Source organism: Geotrypetes seraphini, chromosome 5 (genome assembly GCF_902459505.1).
Source record: "Geotrypetes seraphini chromosome 5, aGeoSer1.1, whole genome shotgun sequence".
Lineage (NCBI taxonomy): Eukaryota > Metazoa > Chordata > Amphibia > Gymnophiona > Dermophiidae > Geotrypetes > Geotrypetes seraphini.
In genome coordinates this window covers 95,573,039-95,587,796 of record NC_047088.1, presented here as the reverse complement: position 1 = coordinate 95,587,796, position 14,758 = coordinate 95,573,039, and the positions used below count along the sequence as shown (strand labels likewise).

General features: G+C 43.3%; 1 protein-coding gene and 1 long non-coding RNA gene across 2 annotated transcripts in view; one reads left to right on the top strand and one right to left on the bottom strand.

Moving 5' to 3' along the window:
* LOC117360694 overlaps nucleotides 1-14,758 on the top strand; it is a 135,120-nt gene that overhangs the window by 28,450 nt on the left and 91,912 nt on the right. The gene's annotated exons all lie outside the window — the stretch shown is intronic.
* GDPD3 (glycerophosphodiester phosphodiesterase domain containing 3) overlaps nucleotides 608-14,758 on the bottom strand; it is a 112,103-nt gene continuing 97,952 nt past the window's right edge. The window contains exons 8-10 of the mRNA XM_033944922.1: nucleotides 8,982-9,041; nucleotides 8,478-8,529; nucleotides 608-974 (exon numbers count right to left, since the gene is read on the bottom strand). Coding sequence (XP_033800813.1) covers nucleotides 852-974; nucleotides 8,478-8,529; nucleotides 8,982-9,041 — 235 coding nt within the window. The 3' untranslated portion in view covers nucleotides 608-851. The remainder of the gene's footprint in view (nucleotides 975-8,477; nucleotides 8,530-8,981; nucleotides 9,042-14,758) is intronic.

The window sequence follows — 14,758 nt, the reverse complement described above, 5'->3', positions numbered from 1 at the left end:
AGAGTCCTAACATAGGAAATGAATACAGGTCCTCAACTATGAGCTAACATGGGAACGAGCAGCGTAGCAACCAAGTCACTGAACCAGCTCCAACTACAACATATTCTGCTCTGTCTCCTGATTCTTCAGAATTATACAGAGTGCTTCCTGCTCATTCTTTTATAGGAAGCATTTTAGTTTCTCAGTGTGTTTTCAAAAAATGTCCCTCTATATATTGTATTTTGCACAATAGTGGAGGAAATGCATTTGTTTCCTTTTCTCCAGTGTTGTGCAGCATACAGAGTTTAGTTTTGCGGGTTTTCTGTACCAGTTTTTAGTTACATTTGTGGTCACTTATTCTGTATTTGGTGACAAGTGATTTGTATTCTGAATGTGTAGCTGAGGTGAAATTATTTGATTGAACAAGCCTTTTCCAAACTGTATAGGTCGCAACCCCAAACAGGGTCACAAAACCTGCTCCTTCCAGAGGTTGTATGCAGTGGCTACAGCAATGGGGTCATAGCCACAGAAAGTTTGATAAGCACTGCTGTCGAGTTTGTGCAGGAAATAGTTATTTTTATTAAATTATAACTTGAAATAGAAATGAAAACTTTATAAACACATTCCCTCATCCTTTGCCTCAATGCCCCTTCAGCTCCCCTTCCAAGCTTGGAAATAAGTCACATTGTTTACAATCTGTAGCTTGGATATCTCTGTGAATGAAGCACCGCTGCTACTGCCCTTCCAGCTGGCTATTCTATAGAGCACCCTGTCTTTTCCCATATAAATCCACCATAAGTTCATCTCGCATCTGTCTCTGTCCCAAACATTCTCTGCACAGCACCCTTCGGCTTGCCTAGTCTTAGGAAGCTTCAGTGTTCTGTACTTTTCATGAACATTTGTAGACTGGATGGATAATCAGTCATGATTCCAGTGACCTCATATTCCCAAGCTCTCTGGAAATGCTTCTCCTTGTTCAGGACCCAGAAATATACCTGTCACACAGAAAAACAAGCAATTCAAATTAAAGGAGAAGGTTTATGGTCAGAAGAAGCAAGTACTGCATACTTTGACATGGCTAACACTACTCAATTAGCCAGGAAAGTCTTTTTGGCTTTGAAGGCTAAGTGCAGACAAAAATTGTTCATATGATGGGGTGTACATCCCATTACCAGAGACCATGAACTTGAAGAGGAACACTGCACTGAGAGAGCACTACCAGAAGACAGCGTGGGCCTAAGAGAGAAGGCAACAGAGCCCTTAAAGCAGTGTATCTCAAACTGTGTGCCTTCTGAGATTCCAAGTGTGCCACGGCACTCTGAGGAGGAAGAGAGGTGTCTGCCAGCTGACTTCCCTATGCGGTACAATGCCAGTGCTGCCCGATTTGCTGAAGCCCTTAATGTTTCCCCCTTCTCTCTAGTGTCCTCCGGCTTCCCCCCTGGCCTCCCAGTCTCACCTTTAAAGCTAATTACAGAAGCCTGCAGAGGATCGCCAGTAAATAAAATGATTTTATTTTCAATATAAGAACAGAAAAATTGCCGCTGCTGGGTCAGACCAGTGGTCCATCGTGCCCAGCAGTTTGCTCATGCGGTGGCCCCCAGGTCAAAGATCAGTGCTCTAAATGAGTCCAGCCTCACCTGCATATGTTCCAGTTTAGCAGGAACTTGTCCAACTTTGTCTTGAATCCCTGGAGGGTGTTTTCCCCTATAACAGACTCCGGAAGAGCATTCCAGTTTTCTACAACTCTCTGGGTGAAGAAGAATTTCCTTATGTTTGTACGGAATCTATCCCCTTTCAACTTTAGAGAGTGCCCTCTCGTTCTCCCTACCTTGGAGAGGGTGAACAATCTGTCTTTATCTGCTAAGTCTATTCCCTTCAGTATTTTAATGTTTCGATCATGTCTCCTCTGTCTCCTCTTTTCAAGGGAGAAGAGGCCCAGTTTCTCCAATCTCTCACTGTACGGCAACTCCTCCAGTCCCTTAACCATTTTAGTTGCTCTTCTCTGGACCCTTTCGAGTAGTACCGTGTCCTTCTTCATGTATGGTGACCGCTGTATATATACTAAACTAAACCTTAGGTTTGTATACCGCATCATCTCCACATTCGTAGAGCTCTGCACGGTTTACAGGAGATGGGATAGAAAGGAACTAACAATGGAGGGTTAGAGGTCCAAGTATGAAAGAGTTTTTAGAGGGCTTAGAATGCCAGAGATGGAGTAGGTATCAGATTTTTGAAAATAGCCAGGTCTTCAGATGTTTGCGGAAAAGTTGTATATATATATGAAAAATGAATGGAAAAAATTGCATTACAAGTGGTAAAGGGGATGGGATCTGGGACAGAGCTTGGGTGGGCCTAGGGAGGTCTGTGGTTGGGGTACTCAGTTGATATTTGTTAGACTTAGGGGGTACTTAGCTTGAAGTGGTTGAGAAACACTGAGCTGGTGCCAGTGCCTCTCCTTCTCTCCAGCCCTCTTCCCTGCTAACACCCCCTACTGGCATCTCAGGGCCCATCTGGAGAGCTTCTGCATATGCGCGGATGTCGACGTGATGATGTCGCGCACATGCATAATGTCATCACAGCAACGTTCATGCACTTCTGGGTGCCTAAAGCCGTGGCCACTTCCTTTAGTGTGCCTCGGCTTGAGAAAGTTTGAGAGACACTGTCTTAAAGAAACTGATGCCAATTCAGTTGCATACTGGGGAATTGCCAGCTGGGAAAGACCCAAAGCTTCACCCTGATATTAAGAGTAACCTATTCTCATGACCTCCAGACTGAAAGAACCAAGAAGGAATTCTTGGCAACAAGGACTCTTCTAGGTGACCTTTGGGGGGATGCATGCTGGTTTCTGCCAGAGTGTGGCCAAGAGCTTAACCTATTGGTGGTGAGCCGAGTGACTGATGGTGGTCCAATGTCTTGGTGATGGTGGTTGTGAATGTCTACTTGTAACCCATTCTGAGCTTCTGGAAGAACGGGATAGAAATCGAAATAAATAAATAAGTGACCGAAAGTGACCCGGAGGAGCTAAGCGACCAGAAGGAACCGGAGGAGTGTGTGGCGCAGTAGTTGGAGCTACAGCCTCAGCACCCTGGGGTTTTGGGTTCAAACCCCACACTGCTCCCTGTGACCCTGGGAAAGTCACTCAGTCCTCCATAGCCCCAGGTACATTAGATAGATTGTGAGCCCTCCAGGACAGATAGGGAAAATGATTGTAAAAACTGCTTAGATAATCTTGATAGGCGGTATATAAAAACCTAATCAACTTGGAGGAGCCAAGCAACTGGAAGTGACTGAAAGAACCAATGGGCTTGAAAAGCTCCAGTGACAAGTTGCAAAGATCCTGAAGAATATAATAAAGTTCCAAGACTCCATTGAGCAGGTGAACAACTACAGTTCATCACCTCGAGATAGCAGAGAAGAGTTCTCTTGACATCCAGACTCTTCAGGATCTTGTCCTTATTCTATGAGCCCATAGAGCTAAATATGGGCAGACAAACTTCCTGAAAGACATGGAAACCCAAAACCACCTTTGGGAAGAAGGAAGGAACTGTGCGGAGTGATACTGAGAAAAGGATCTCTGCAGGATAAGGCCTTCAGCTCTGAAACTCTTCTTGCCAAGGCCATTGAAATCAGGAACACCATCTTGACTGTAAGATCCATGAGCAATGCCTCCTTCAGAGGCTCATATGGACCTTTGCTAAGAACTTGCAACACAGTGTTGAGGTTCCACATTGAAAATGGCTGACACACTGGAGGATGTAGCCGTAATGCTCCCTTCAGAAATCTGGACACATCTGGATAAGATGCCAATGAAAATTTCTCCACTCAAACTCTAAAACATGATAGCTCTGTGACTTGTATTTTGAGAGACCCGACAACCAGACCCTTTTCAAGACCTTCTTGGAAAAAAGCTAGAATCATGGGTAACAGAGCACAAAAAGAGCTCCTCGTTTTGAATATTGCACCAGTCCTCAAAGTTCTTCCAAACTTTCTCATGTGCTACAACCGTTGATGGCTTCTTAGATCTAAGGAGAATAGCTGTGATCATCTCCCAATAGCTTTTGGGCACCAAGGCTGCGTGTTCAAGAGCCATGCCATAGGCCCAAAGTGTTCTGGATCTTCCAGAGCAATAGGACCATGTAAGAGAAGAGCTGGATGAAGCGGTAGCTTGAGACACTTGTTCTTTTGTAGCCACACCAGATCCACATACTATGGGCAATAAAGCCAATCTAGAGCCATCAAAATTACCAACCCTGAATGAGTTGCTATTCAGCAATTGACTCAGCCTTTCATTGGCCTTGGTGGAAATTTTGTATATACAACAGACCTATCTCTGGCCATGGCTGGACCAGGGCACCCATGCTGGCGCTTCTGTACTCAAATCTTCAGCTGAAGAACCAAGAGACTTTCCTGTTGGCTACCATTGCCATGAGGTTGAACATTGGACGCCCCCAATGCTTCACTATTCTGTTGAAGGCTATTGGAGACAGAGACCATTTCCTGGGTCCTGAGTCGGCTGGCTGAGGAAGTCAGCTTGGATATTGCCCACTCCTGCAACATGCACTGCCAAGAAAGCCAGCAGGTGGACTTCCATCCAACAAAACAACAGTTGAGACTCTATCTTCAACGGAGCACTCTTGGTTTCCTCCCTCCCCCTGCCTTTTGACTTTGGCCATTACAGTGCCATTGTCTGAAAATACCCTGACCGCTTTCCCCTCAAGGATATTCTGCAGCAATTGTAGAGCTAACCAAATGGCTTGCAGTTCCAGCCTGTTGATCAGCCATTTTCTCAGGGACAGTAACAATTGTCCCTGAAATTCCGGATCCACTGGGTACAGCTTGGCCATTGTCTTAGCCACCTTCAGGGAGCCTCTGGGGCATCCTACTGCTCCATGAGCATAAGTGTGATATCTGGATATGCAGGAAAGCATGTCTGAACCTTAGATATGTTCATAACAGAGCTTTGAGAAGTACAAAGTTGTGATAAATCTAATTTTAACTTCTGTAGCATCTCTGTTATGCTCTCCGTCAAAGCCGCCAGTTTAAACAGGCTGTCAGATTTTTTTTCCTGATATAGAGCTGCAATTGTCTCCTGACTGGTTGTCCCAGCCTGAGACCCTGGTAGTAGCAGTAGTATCCTCTAACCCTGAGGATCCACTAGGGGAGAGCAAAGGAATAGATTCTGACCCCTGATCTTCCCAGCCTTTTCTAACTGGACTTCAGGGTCCTGCAGAAGAACCTGGCATAATGGACTAAAGTTTAACATGGCAGATCCCCCTGCATAGCCGCCAACAAATCCCTGGATAATATAGCCTGATCCTGTAATTCAGATAGGCCTCAAACATCAGGCTCACAAAATCCAGGGTACAGGAAGTTACATAAAAATGAAGGCTCTGGCAGAGGGGAAAGACCAAGAGCAGGTCTGAATTGGTGAGTCTCAATTTATTTTCAAAACAAATTGATTCTGCCAAACTGAATTGGTGAATCAATTCAAATTGTGAATCAGGCAGCACTACTGAGGAATCTATCCCTATTGATTTTAAGCACATTCTAGGGGTATTGAAGCAAATAGAAGCTTTTAATTCCAAACTGGAAAATTCAAGATGGTTGCTGTGACAGCAATTTTATGCTAAAATAAAAAAATGGCCCCAGGGGGGGGGTAATAAGAGGGAACAATAAAAATCAGGGAAGCTAAATAAAACTTAAAAAAAAAAGGTTTTTGGAGGCAGGGAACTTGAATCCTGGCCCTAGGAACCTTAAAAATACAATCTTCAGGAACCCCCCCCCCCCCACACACACACACACACAATTTTCCCCATAGACCTCTATGGGCTGTACTCACTGTGCCTGCACTAGTGCTGGGAGCTGCTCAGCTTCAGGGAAAGCTGCAATCAGGAGAAGACTGTGCCTCAAACAAGCATGTAGGAAGCTCAGATGCCTGTTTCTTAGGGCTGCCAATTGGACCCAAGTCTGGACTGAACCTCAGGAACCCCCACAGGATCCCTTTCAATGATGGGGAGGAGGGGAATGCAGCCAGGCCCCGCTAGAACTGCAAAGGCTAATTCAGAGCCACATAACCTGCATTCAAGCTTCGGATAAACCAGGAACAAGCAGAGCCCCTGAGGGAACAGTGCCTGAGCCTAAAATCCAAATAGTGGAGGCTGGCTAGGCAGGTGCCCTGTACAAGGGGGAATCCCACTAGCAACAGACTTCTGCACTGAGAATCTGTGCCTTCTTACAGCCAGAGCTATCCTAAGACTGCTGGGAACCTCTGAAGTACCGAAAGCCTCAAAATCCAGATAAAAAATAAATAAATAAATAAATTATTAAAGAAGATCTCAGAGCAGATCAGAAAGAACTTTCAGATTGCAGAAAGAAAAGACTAAGGAGCTGGGGCACAGCCCACTGAGGAAGGAGGTAGAGGCGGAGAAAAGAATGTGATTGATGCCTTCTGGAGGACAAAACCCACTGGTTCAACACTGATATGCCTTTTGTACTGGGAAAAAGTTTATTTGTGAACTTGCCTTGGAGGGTAATCCTTAATGGAATAGCAATAGGTAGATAGAAGATCCTGAAGATCAGATATGTTGTTTAGGAAATGGGAACCAATTTGATATTTCTGTTTTTTTACATTTTTGTTCACTTGAAAGGAAGCTCTTGAATGAGATGGCACAAAGTGAAGGTGAAAGGAGTAATCTAAGGAAATACTTCTTTATGGAAAGGGTAGTGCCTGGGTGGAATGGTCTCTCGTTGAAAGTGGTATAGAACAGGACTATATCCAAATTTAAGAAAACATGAGCCAAACACATAGGATCTCTCAGGAAGAGGAAAAGATTGTAGAGATTATTAGTTGGCTAGATAGACTGGCTAGGACATATGTAATCATTTCTGGGGAAAGGTGACTAAAATAGCAGATTCAAAATGTTGAGAATGGCTAATTTTTCCATATCATGGGTCTATTAGCAATCTGCAGAAATTCCCGTACATGTTTGAACTTCTCTAACTTTTTTATTTTTCCACATAAAATGATGGGGTTTCGACTGTATTATTACAAATTGTTTGCTCTAACAGACTTCATTAAAATTTAACTTTTTTTTGTTTCTAGTGACTTTTGTAACATAGTAAATGACAGCAGATAAAGTCCTTAATGGTCCATTCAGTCTGCCCAATAGTTACCCACATTATAAATTCATGATTAAATTAATTTGGTTTTTTTTCTTTGATATTTCTGGGCCATAGACCAAAGAAGTCCGCCTTGTACTATCCTTAGGTTCCAACTACTGGAGCTGTTGTTGAAGCTTACTCCAGTCTATCCAAACCATCTCATCAATTGTGGGAGACAGACCATAAAAATCTGCCCAGCACTGACCTCAAGTTCCAAATTACTGGAGTTCTATCGAAACTCTTCCCAGCCCATCTTAAACTTTTTTTTTTTTTAATTCTTTATTCGTTTTTAAACTTTCATCAAGTGTACAGAAATCATAATAAACACCATTAATTAGATCACTTGAACATCTTATCATTATATCATATAAATATAAATGCAACCCTCCCTCCATCCTCCCTCTAAGCCCATTATTTATTATAAGATCATAAACCCTCCCATTAAACCCTTCCCCTCTTTCATCACTAAGTGGTGTATAATTAATAGAAAGATGGCATTTAATCATGACAAAAAGATGTTAATGGCAGCCCATCTTAAACTGAATTGCCATATAAGGGACCCAGACCGTGCAAGTCTGCTTAATACCGGCTTTAGTTCTTCAATTTTTACCATTCATTTTCTAATTAGAGATCTTCTGTGTTAATCCCAAACTTTTTTGAATTCCTTCACCGTTTTCATCTCCACCACCTCTCTTGAGAGGGCATTCTAGGCATCAACTACCCTTTCCTTTGGTCACTTTTTCCAGAGATGGTTATACATGGTCTTTATCTGCCTTCATTTTTCTCTATTTCTGTTTGTTTCTCATTTGATGTGGGCATGTGCTTGTTTTGATTATGTAGAAGGAACAATTTTCTGTCTAATGTATGCTATTTCTTCTTCTTGCCTGCATTTCCTTTTACAGTATTACCTTGGTTTGTGATCATAATTTGTTCCAGAAGCATGCTTGTAATCCAAATCACTCGTATTTCAAAGCAAATTTCCCCATAGGAAATAATGGAAACTCAGACGATTCATTCCACAACCCAAAAACTTTAATACAAAATACTATACATACTTGTATTGCTCATTTAGAACAGTCACTTCACTCTTGCAGTGTCAGAGAGAGAAGAGCCATCGGCTCAGTTGTGATGTGTGTATACTGTATGTACTTGTATTGCAAGACATCACTTCTATATCAAGTTAAAATTTAATAAAATGTTTTGCTTGTCTTGCAAAACACTTGCAAAACAAATTACTTACAATCCAAGGTTTTAATGTTTATTCTTTTTGGAATGCATATTGATAAAATGATGAGAATCTTCTGTGCAGCACCATGATCTAGTGTGGTGTGACTTACCTGGATGCCTCTGTCCTTGAGGTGTTTTATGAGAGATTTCCTCATGATCAGCCTGCGGATGAGGAGGAGACAGAGTGACAGTGAACAGGCATGCACTCCTCATCAGTCAGGGCAGCAGATATAGCCTTAATCAACAAACTGATTATTTCTAATTCAGGTGTGGCACTGACTGTCTGTATGACCTTGAGGCAAAGTTACATACTATCTCCCTGTGCCTCAGGTGCATACTTCAGTTGTATATTCTTGGGAAAAAAGACTTGTGTAAATACAAGAAACCTAGGGCTCCTTTTACAAAGGTGCGCTAGCGTTTTTAGCGCAAGCACTGGATTAGCGCACGCTACCCGATAAACTACCACCTGCTCAAGAAGAGGCGGTAGTGGCTAGCGCGCGGGGCATTTTAGCGCATGCTATTCCACACGTTAAGGCCCTAACGCGCCTTTGTAAAAGGAGCCCTGAATCTTTGCTTTGGCTTATACAGAGCTACAGAACTCCCTTTTGACTCACTTCTCCATCAGATGCACCGAAATCCAATTCCGCATGATCCTGTTTTGTGGGTAATATGCACTACAGAAGAAAGAGGGGAGAGAGAGAGATAAGTCACTTGGCAGTCAGGGAGCACTTTCTCTGGCCTTTTACTAAAAGAAGCATTTACATCAGACAGCTTTCTGGCAAAATTTTTTAAAAAAAATTCTGGACACCATAACAATAAATAGAAACATTCATATAAAGAAAGGGTAGTGACCTGATAAAGGGATTGAAGAAAAGCCCGAAAGGCCTCTACGAAGAAAGCAGCAAGACAAACCAGAGTTGTGAGGAAGAGATGTCAGTTATTCAGCCATATAATTTTATTTTATTGCTCTTTGAATTATTGTATAACACACGTGATATTGTAAGATATTTTTATGGTTTAATAGACTGACAAAGGCGTTTTTGCCAAACCACTGTTAGTGTCGAGTCTACAATTACTTCTTTCACTAAAGTGTACCCTAAATAATTCATGGCTGAATAATTGACATCTCTTCCTTACGACTCTTTTATTTGTCGACCTGATAAAGGGGACATGGAGGCATCTCTCTACAGGAAAACTAGTGTTATTTAAGTAGAAATAAAGATGATGAACATGGACATAGCCACAGGTGGATCTGGGTGAACCATGCACCCCCTCCTCCCATACACACTTTGGAGTCAGACCCATTCAATCAGCAGCAGTGGCACACCAATAAGAGAAGTTACTGAAGGTGTTACCATCTGCACTGTCTCGTGCCCACTCATATTAACCTTATGCTCCACTAAAAATCAGGTTGCCTTTTGCACTGACTTAACTAAAAATTTGATTAGATTACACAAAGGGCCAAATAGAGATCATGGAGGTGCATTTTGTAAGATTGCAAAGTAATATAATTTGCAACCTTCAAAGGAAGACTTTAGACTTCAAGGGTGCAATTTTATACATGTTTACACAAATAAAACATTTTTTACCCACGTAAAAGGGCTTTCATAAAATTACCCCAGGGTTGCACATATAAAAATGTGTACAAAATAGTGCATAGTTTAGTATGATGTACATGCAGGCAGGCTCTTGGACACAGTTTGGCAGAACATGAGTGGAACCATGATTTACAAACATATTTTTATAAAATTATATATAAAAGCCCTTCAGTCTAGCCACATATTATGCTGGTTTAACCTTAATATATTATATACACACAGAGAAGTCTATGGAGTTGACATTCAAATCACTTGTGTGGGGCTCTCCAAGAAGATTAAGGGGTACTTAACTGGTTAGTGCTGCTGAATATTCCCTTTAACCTATGCCAAAAACAGCTAGTTCACAGACAGTCTAGAGGAGTGGAAACTTAGCCAGTCAGAGGTGATTTTCAGTCCGCTAACTGCCTAAATAACTGTATAAGTTAGGGTAGCAAAGCAGCTGCCCTGACTTTAACTGGTAAGTTAAATAGGCACCAGTCAAATATTGGGCGGTGTCTAGTTAACATCCAGGTCGGTGGTTATACCGAGATATTCAATGCTGGGAGCCTTACATGCCCGCATTAAATATCTGGGCTTAAGTCAAGCCATGGAAATCGGAACACCTACAGCCTTACTATATGAAACTACATTGGCTGCCCATTACTGCAAGGATCAAGTTTTAGGCATTACTGCCTTTAAGATCCTGATAGTGAATGCCCCCGACTACCTAACAGAGTTGGCCACCCTCCAACAAGTTTCCAAGTTTATTAAAATTTGATATACTGCTTAAACATTGTCAAAGCGTTGTACATTACATAAAAAAGTATAAAAAATTGGGAAAATATAATTAATACTTAAGACATACTGTATTTTTTGGTCCATAAGACGCACCCCCTTTTTGGGGGTGGAAAAGTGTGTCTTATGGACTGAAAAATACAGTATACAAGACAAACTGAAATATAAAGGAAGGTGAGGTAGAACTACAATCATTTATAGCAGGGGTGTCTAACCTTTTGGCTTCTCTGGGCTGCATTGGCCGAAAAAAATGTTTCTGGGGCTGAACAAAGGCGCAAATGCTGCAGCAAGACAGAGGAGGGAGCAGGCAAGATGGTAAACACCCAGGGGCAGCAGAGGAAAACACTGCATCGCCCTCGACCGGGGGTCACACAAAATCCTTCACGGGGCCGCAGGTTGGACACCCCTGATTTATAGGAAAGGGAAAGGAAAAATATAAAGGGGGAGTTGAAAAATGGTCTAAAATGTGGCAGCTAAAATCTAAGGCTAAAAATGCAGGGATATATATTTGGGTTGCAAAAGCTGAGGGAATGGTATGGTATAGGAGCTGAAGTACTTCTGTGCATGAAAGAAGAGTGGGACTTGGGAGTGATCGTATCTGATGATCTTAAGGTTGCCAAACAGGTGGAACAGGAGACAATGAAACTAGAAGGATACTTGGGTGAATAGGGACCACACTTTCAAAAAATATAAACACCTTCAAAAAATATAAACAGGATGGAGTTAGTCCAGAGAATGGCTACTAAAATGGTTAGCTGGCCCGGATCTTATCTCCGTCGTCAGAATTGTTGGGGGAAGGCTTGTGGGTCCGATTGCACGCCGCCGGCCTTTCCTTTCGTGGAGTTGCGGCAGCAGGAATCGGCCGCTTTGCTGTATTGGTGTCGGCGTCAGGTGTGCATATTGAGTGCTCTGCGGTCCAGGAGTGCAGGAGCCTCATTTTGGTCAGAGGAGCCAGCTGTTTGGACTTCTGTTAAGGGATCTCTCTTGGGATTTTCGGGCTCCTGGAACGTTGGCAGTGCTCCAGTTACTGCGGTGTGTCCTTGAGGATCTTGACAGCCCGTTCCTTTGGCAAGTTCAGTGGGGCTGTGTGTGTGTGGGGAGCAGGTGCTAGTGATGTGGGTGTGCTAGTTGCACTGGTGGGGCACGGCCTGGGAGGTGAGCCTTTGGTTATTTGGAGTAGTGGGGTGTTGGTAGGTTGGGGTTTACCAGGGTTTGGTGAAGGGGTTTTTATGGCGCCTGCTAAAAAGTCTGGTTCCAGGGGAGGGAGGGGTGGTGGAGCTCAGAGGGGTCATTCTGCAGCGGTGGCCGTGCCTGTTGGCGGACCAGGGAGGAGGAATTGGCATGGCAGGGAGGAAGGCAGGCTTCGTGGAGTTACGGTAGCAGTGAGCGAGTAGTAGGCCAGGGAGGAGGAATCGGCAGGGAGGAAGGCAGGCAGGCTTCGATGTAGGAGGAGGGAGGAAGGACAAAAGCTGGAAGGTAGTGAGGGGGAAGGGGGCAAGAACTCAGGACATAGGAAGGAAGGAGGGAGGGCGGTGTAAGGGTATATTCTTTATAAGTTTATTTTGCTATGCAGAAATCACAAAAACATTGACAATTGTTTGGCCTGAGGAAGTAAGGAAGGAAAGAAAAAGAAAGAAAGAACTATCTAGTGCAACCAGTAATCACCAGACGACAAAGGTAGGATTTCAATTTAGTGATCAAAATCTTTGTCTATTTTTCTAAGGGGCTGGGTTCAGAGGCACAATTTGATTCAGAATATTTTTTTCTTGGTTTTTCCTTCTCTAAATCTAGGGTGTGTCTTATGGTCAGATGCGCCTTAAGGAGCGAAAAATACAGTAAATATCTCTTTAGCATAAATACACAGGAGGCCAGGAAGCTCTGGGATGAGAGAGCATAGGATGGAGGTGAAAGGGTATAGGCAGGAACAGTCTAAAGACATACTACTTTATGGAAAGGCTTTCTGGTAGTTGTGGTGGTGGAGAGTGTCTTTAAGAAATCATGGGACAAGCACACTCGATCTCTAAGTGAGAGGAAGAAATTGTAGAGCTTAATGATTGGTATGGATGAACAGACTGGATAGGCTATATCAGTGGTCTCAAACTCAAACCCTTTCCAGGGCCATATTTGGATATGTAGGTACTTGGAGGGCCTCAGAAAAAATAGTCACCTCCTATCTTTCCTGCCAATCAAATCTGGTCAGCTTCTTTGACTGGGTAACAAGAAAGCTGGATATAGGGGAGTCCCTGGTCGTGTACTTAGACTTCAGCAAAGCATTTGATAGGTTATTGAGCAAGATGGGTTCGATGGGATTGGGTGAAACATTAACTGCATGGGTTAGGGACTGGCTTACAGGGAGACTTCAGAGGGTGGTGGTAAACGGTACCCCCTCCGATACGACGGAGGTGATCAGCAGAGTACCGCAGGGCTCGGTCTTGGGCCCGATCCTATTTAACATCTTCATAAGAGACTTGGCTGAGGGGCTTCAAGGTAAAATTACATTATTCGCCGATGACACCAAACTATGCAACATAGTAGGCAAAAGCACAACAGACAAAAGCACAGTGCCTGACAATAGCTCAGTGCCCAACATTATGATGCAGGACCTACTCCTGCTGGAGCATTGGTCAGAGACTTGGCAACTAAATTTCAATGCCAAAAAATGCAAGGTCATGCATCTTGGCGGGAAAAATCCATGCAGGACTTACACCCTGAATGGTGAGATCCTAGCGAGAACTGTAGCAGAACGCAACTTGGGAGTGATCATTAGCGAAGACATAAAGTCTGCCAATCAAGTGGAGAAAGCTTCATCCAGGGCTAGACAAATCATGGGCTGTATCCGTAGAAGTTACGTCAGCCGTAAGCCTGAGGTGATAATGCCGCTGTACAGATCCATGGTAAGACCCCATTTGGAATACTGTGTACAATTCTGGAGACCGCGTTATCAAAAAGATGTGCTGAGAGTTGAGTCGATTCAGCGAATGACCACCAGGATGGTCGCAGGACTCAAGGATCTTCCGTATGAGAAACGGCTGGGTAAGTTGCAGCTATACTCACTTGAGGAACGCAAAGAGAGGGGAGACATGATCGAGACGTTCAAATATGTCACGGGCCGTATCGAGGCAGAAGAAGATCTCTTTTTTCTTAAAGGACCCATGGCAACTAGAGGGCATCCGTTGAGAATCAGGGGAGGGAAATTCCATGGCGACACCAGAAAATATTTCTTCACCGAAAGGGTGGTTGATCACTGGAATAATCTTCCCAACAGGTAATTGAGGCCAGCAGCGTGCCAGACTTTAAGAAAAGATGGGATTGGCATGTGGGATCACTTCATGGGCGTAGTTAGGGGGTGGGTCATTAGTGTGGGCAGACTGGATGGGCCGTGGCCCTTTTTTGCCGTCATTTTCTATGTTTCTTTTAGCTAAGTCTTAATAATAATATTGTAATTTATAGCTAAAGAGACATATGTTTAAGTTTATTAAGATTTTATATACCGCCTATCAAGGTTATCTAAGCGGTTTTACAATCAGGTACTCAAGCAAGAAACTGTTTTATTTTACTTCTGTGATTATGATAAACATACCGATGGCCTCAAAATAGTACCTGGCGGGCCACAAGTTTGAGACCACTGGGCTATATGGTCTTTATCTGCTGTCATTTTCTCTGTGTGTGACTAAGTATCTGTCCTTCAGGGGCAAGATGGAGAAGGAGAAGGGATTTTTAATTTAGCCCATGCCATATTCAGTTGTTGCTCATTCAAATACAGTAGATGTTTTCCATTCCTAAGTCTAATTTGTACCTGAGACAATAGAGGGTTAAATGATTTTGCACAAACTCACAAGAAGCCACAGTGGGATTTGAACTGGGCTTTTCTGGAGTGAAGTTATTTATTTTAGAGATGCAGTAGGAGCTGTCTTAATGCAAACAAAGCTGCATTAAGACAGGCCTTATTAAAGCAGTTAGGGCCAGATTCTATAAAGGACACCTAAGCATGCCTACATAGGCGGTGCTCTGCGTGGTTG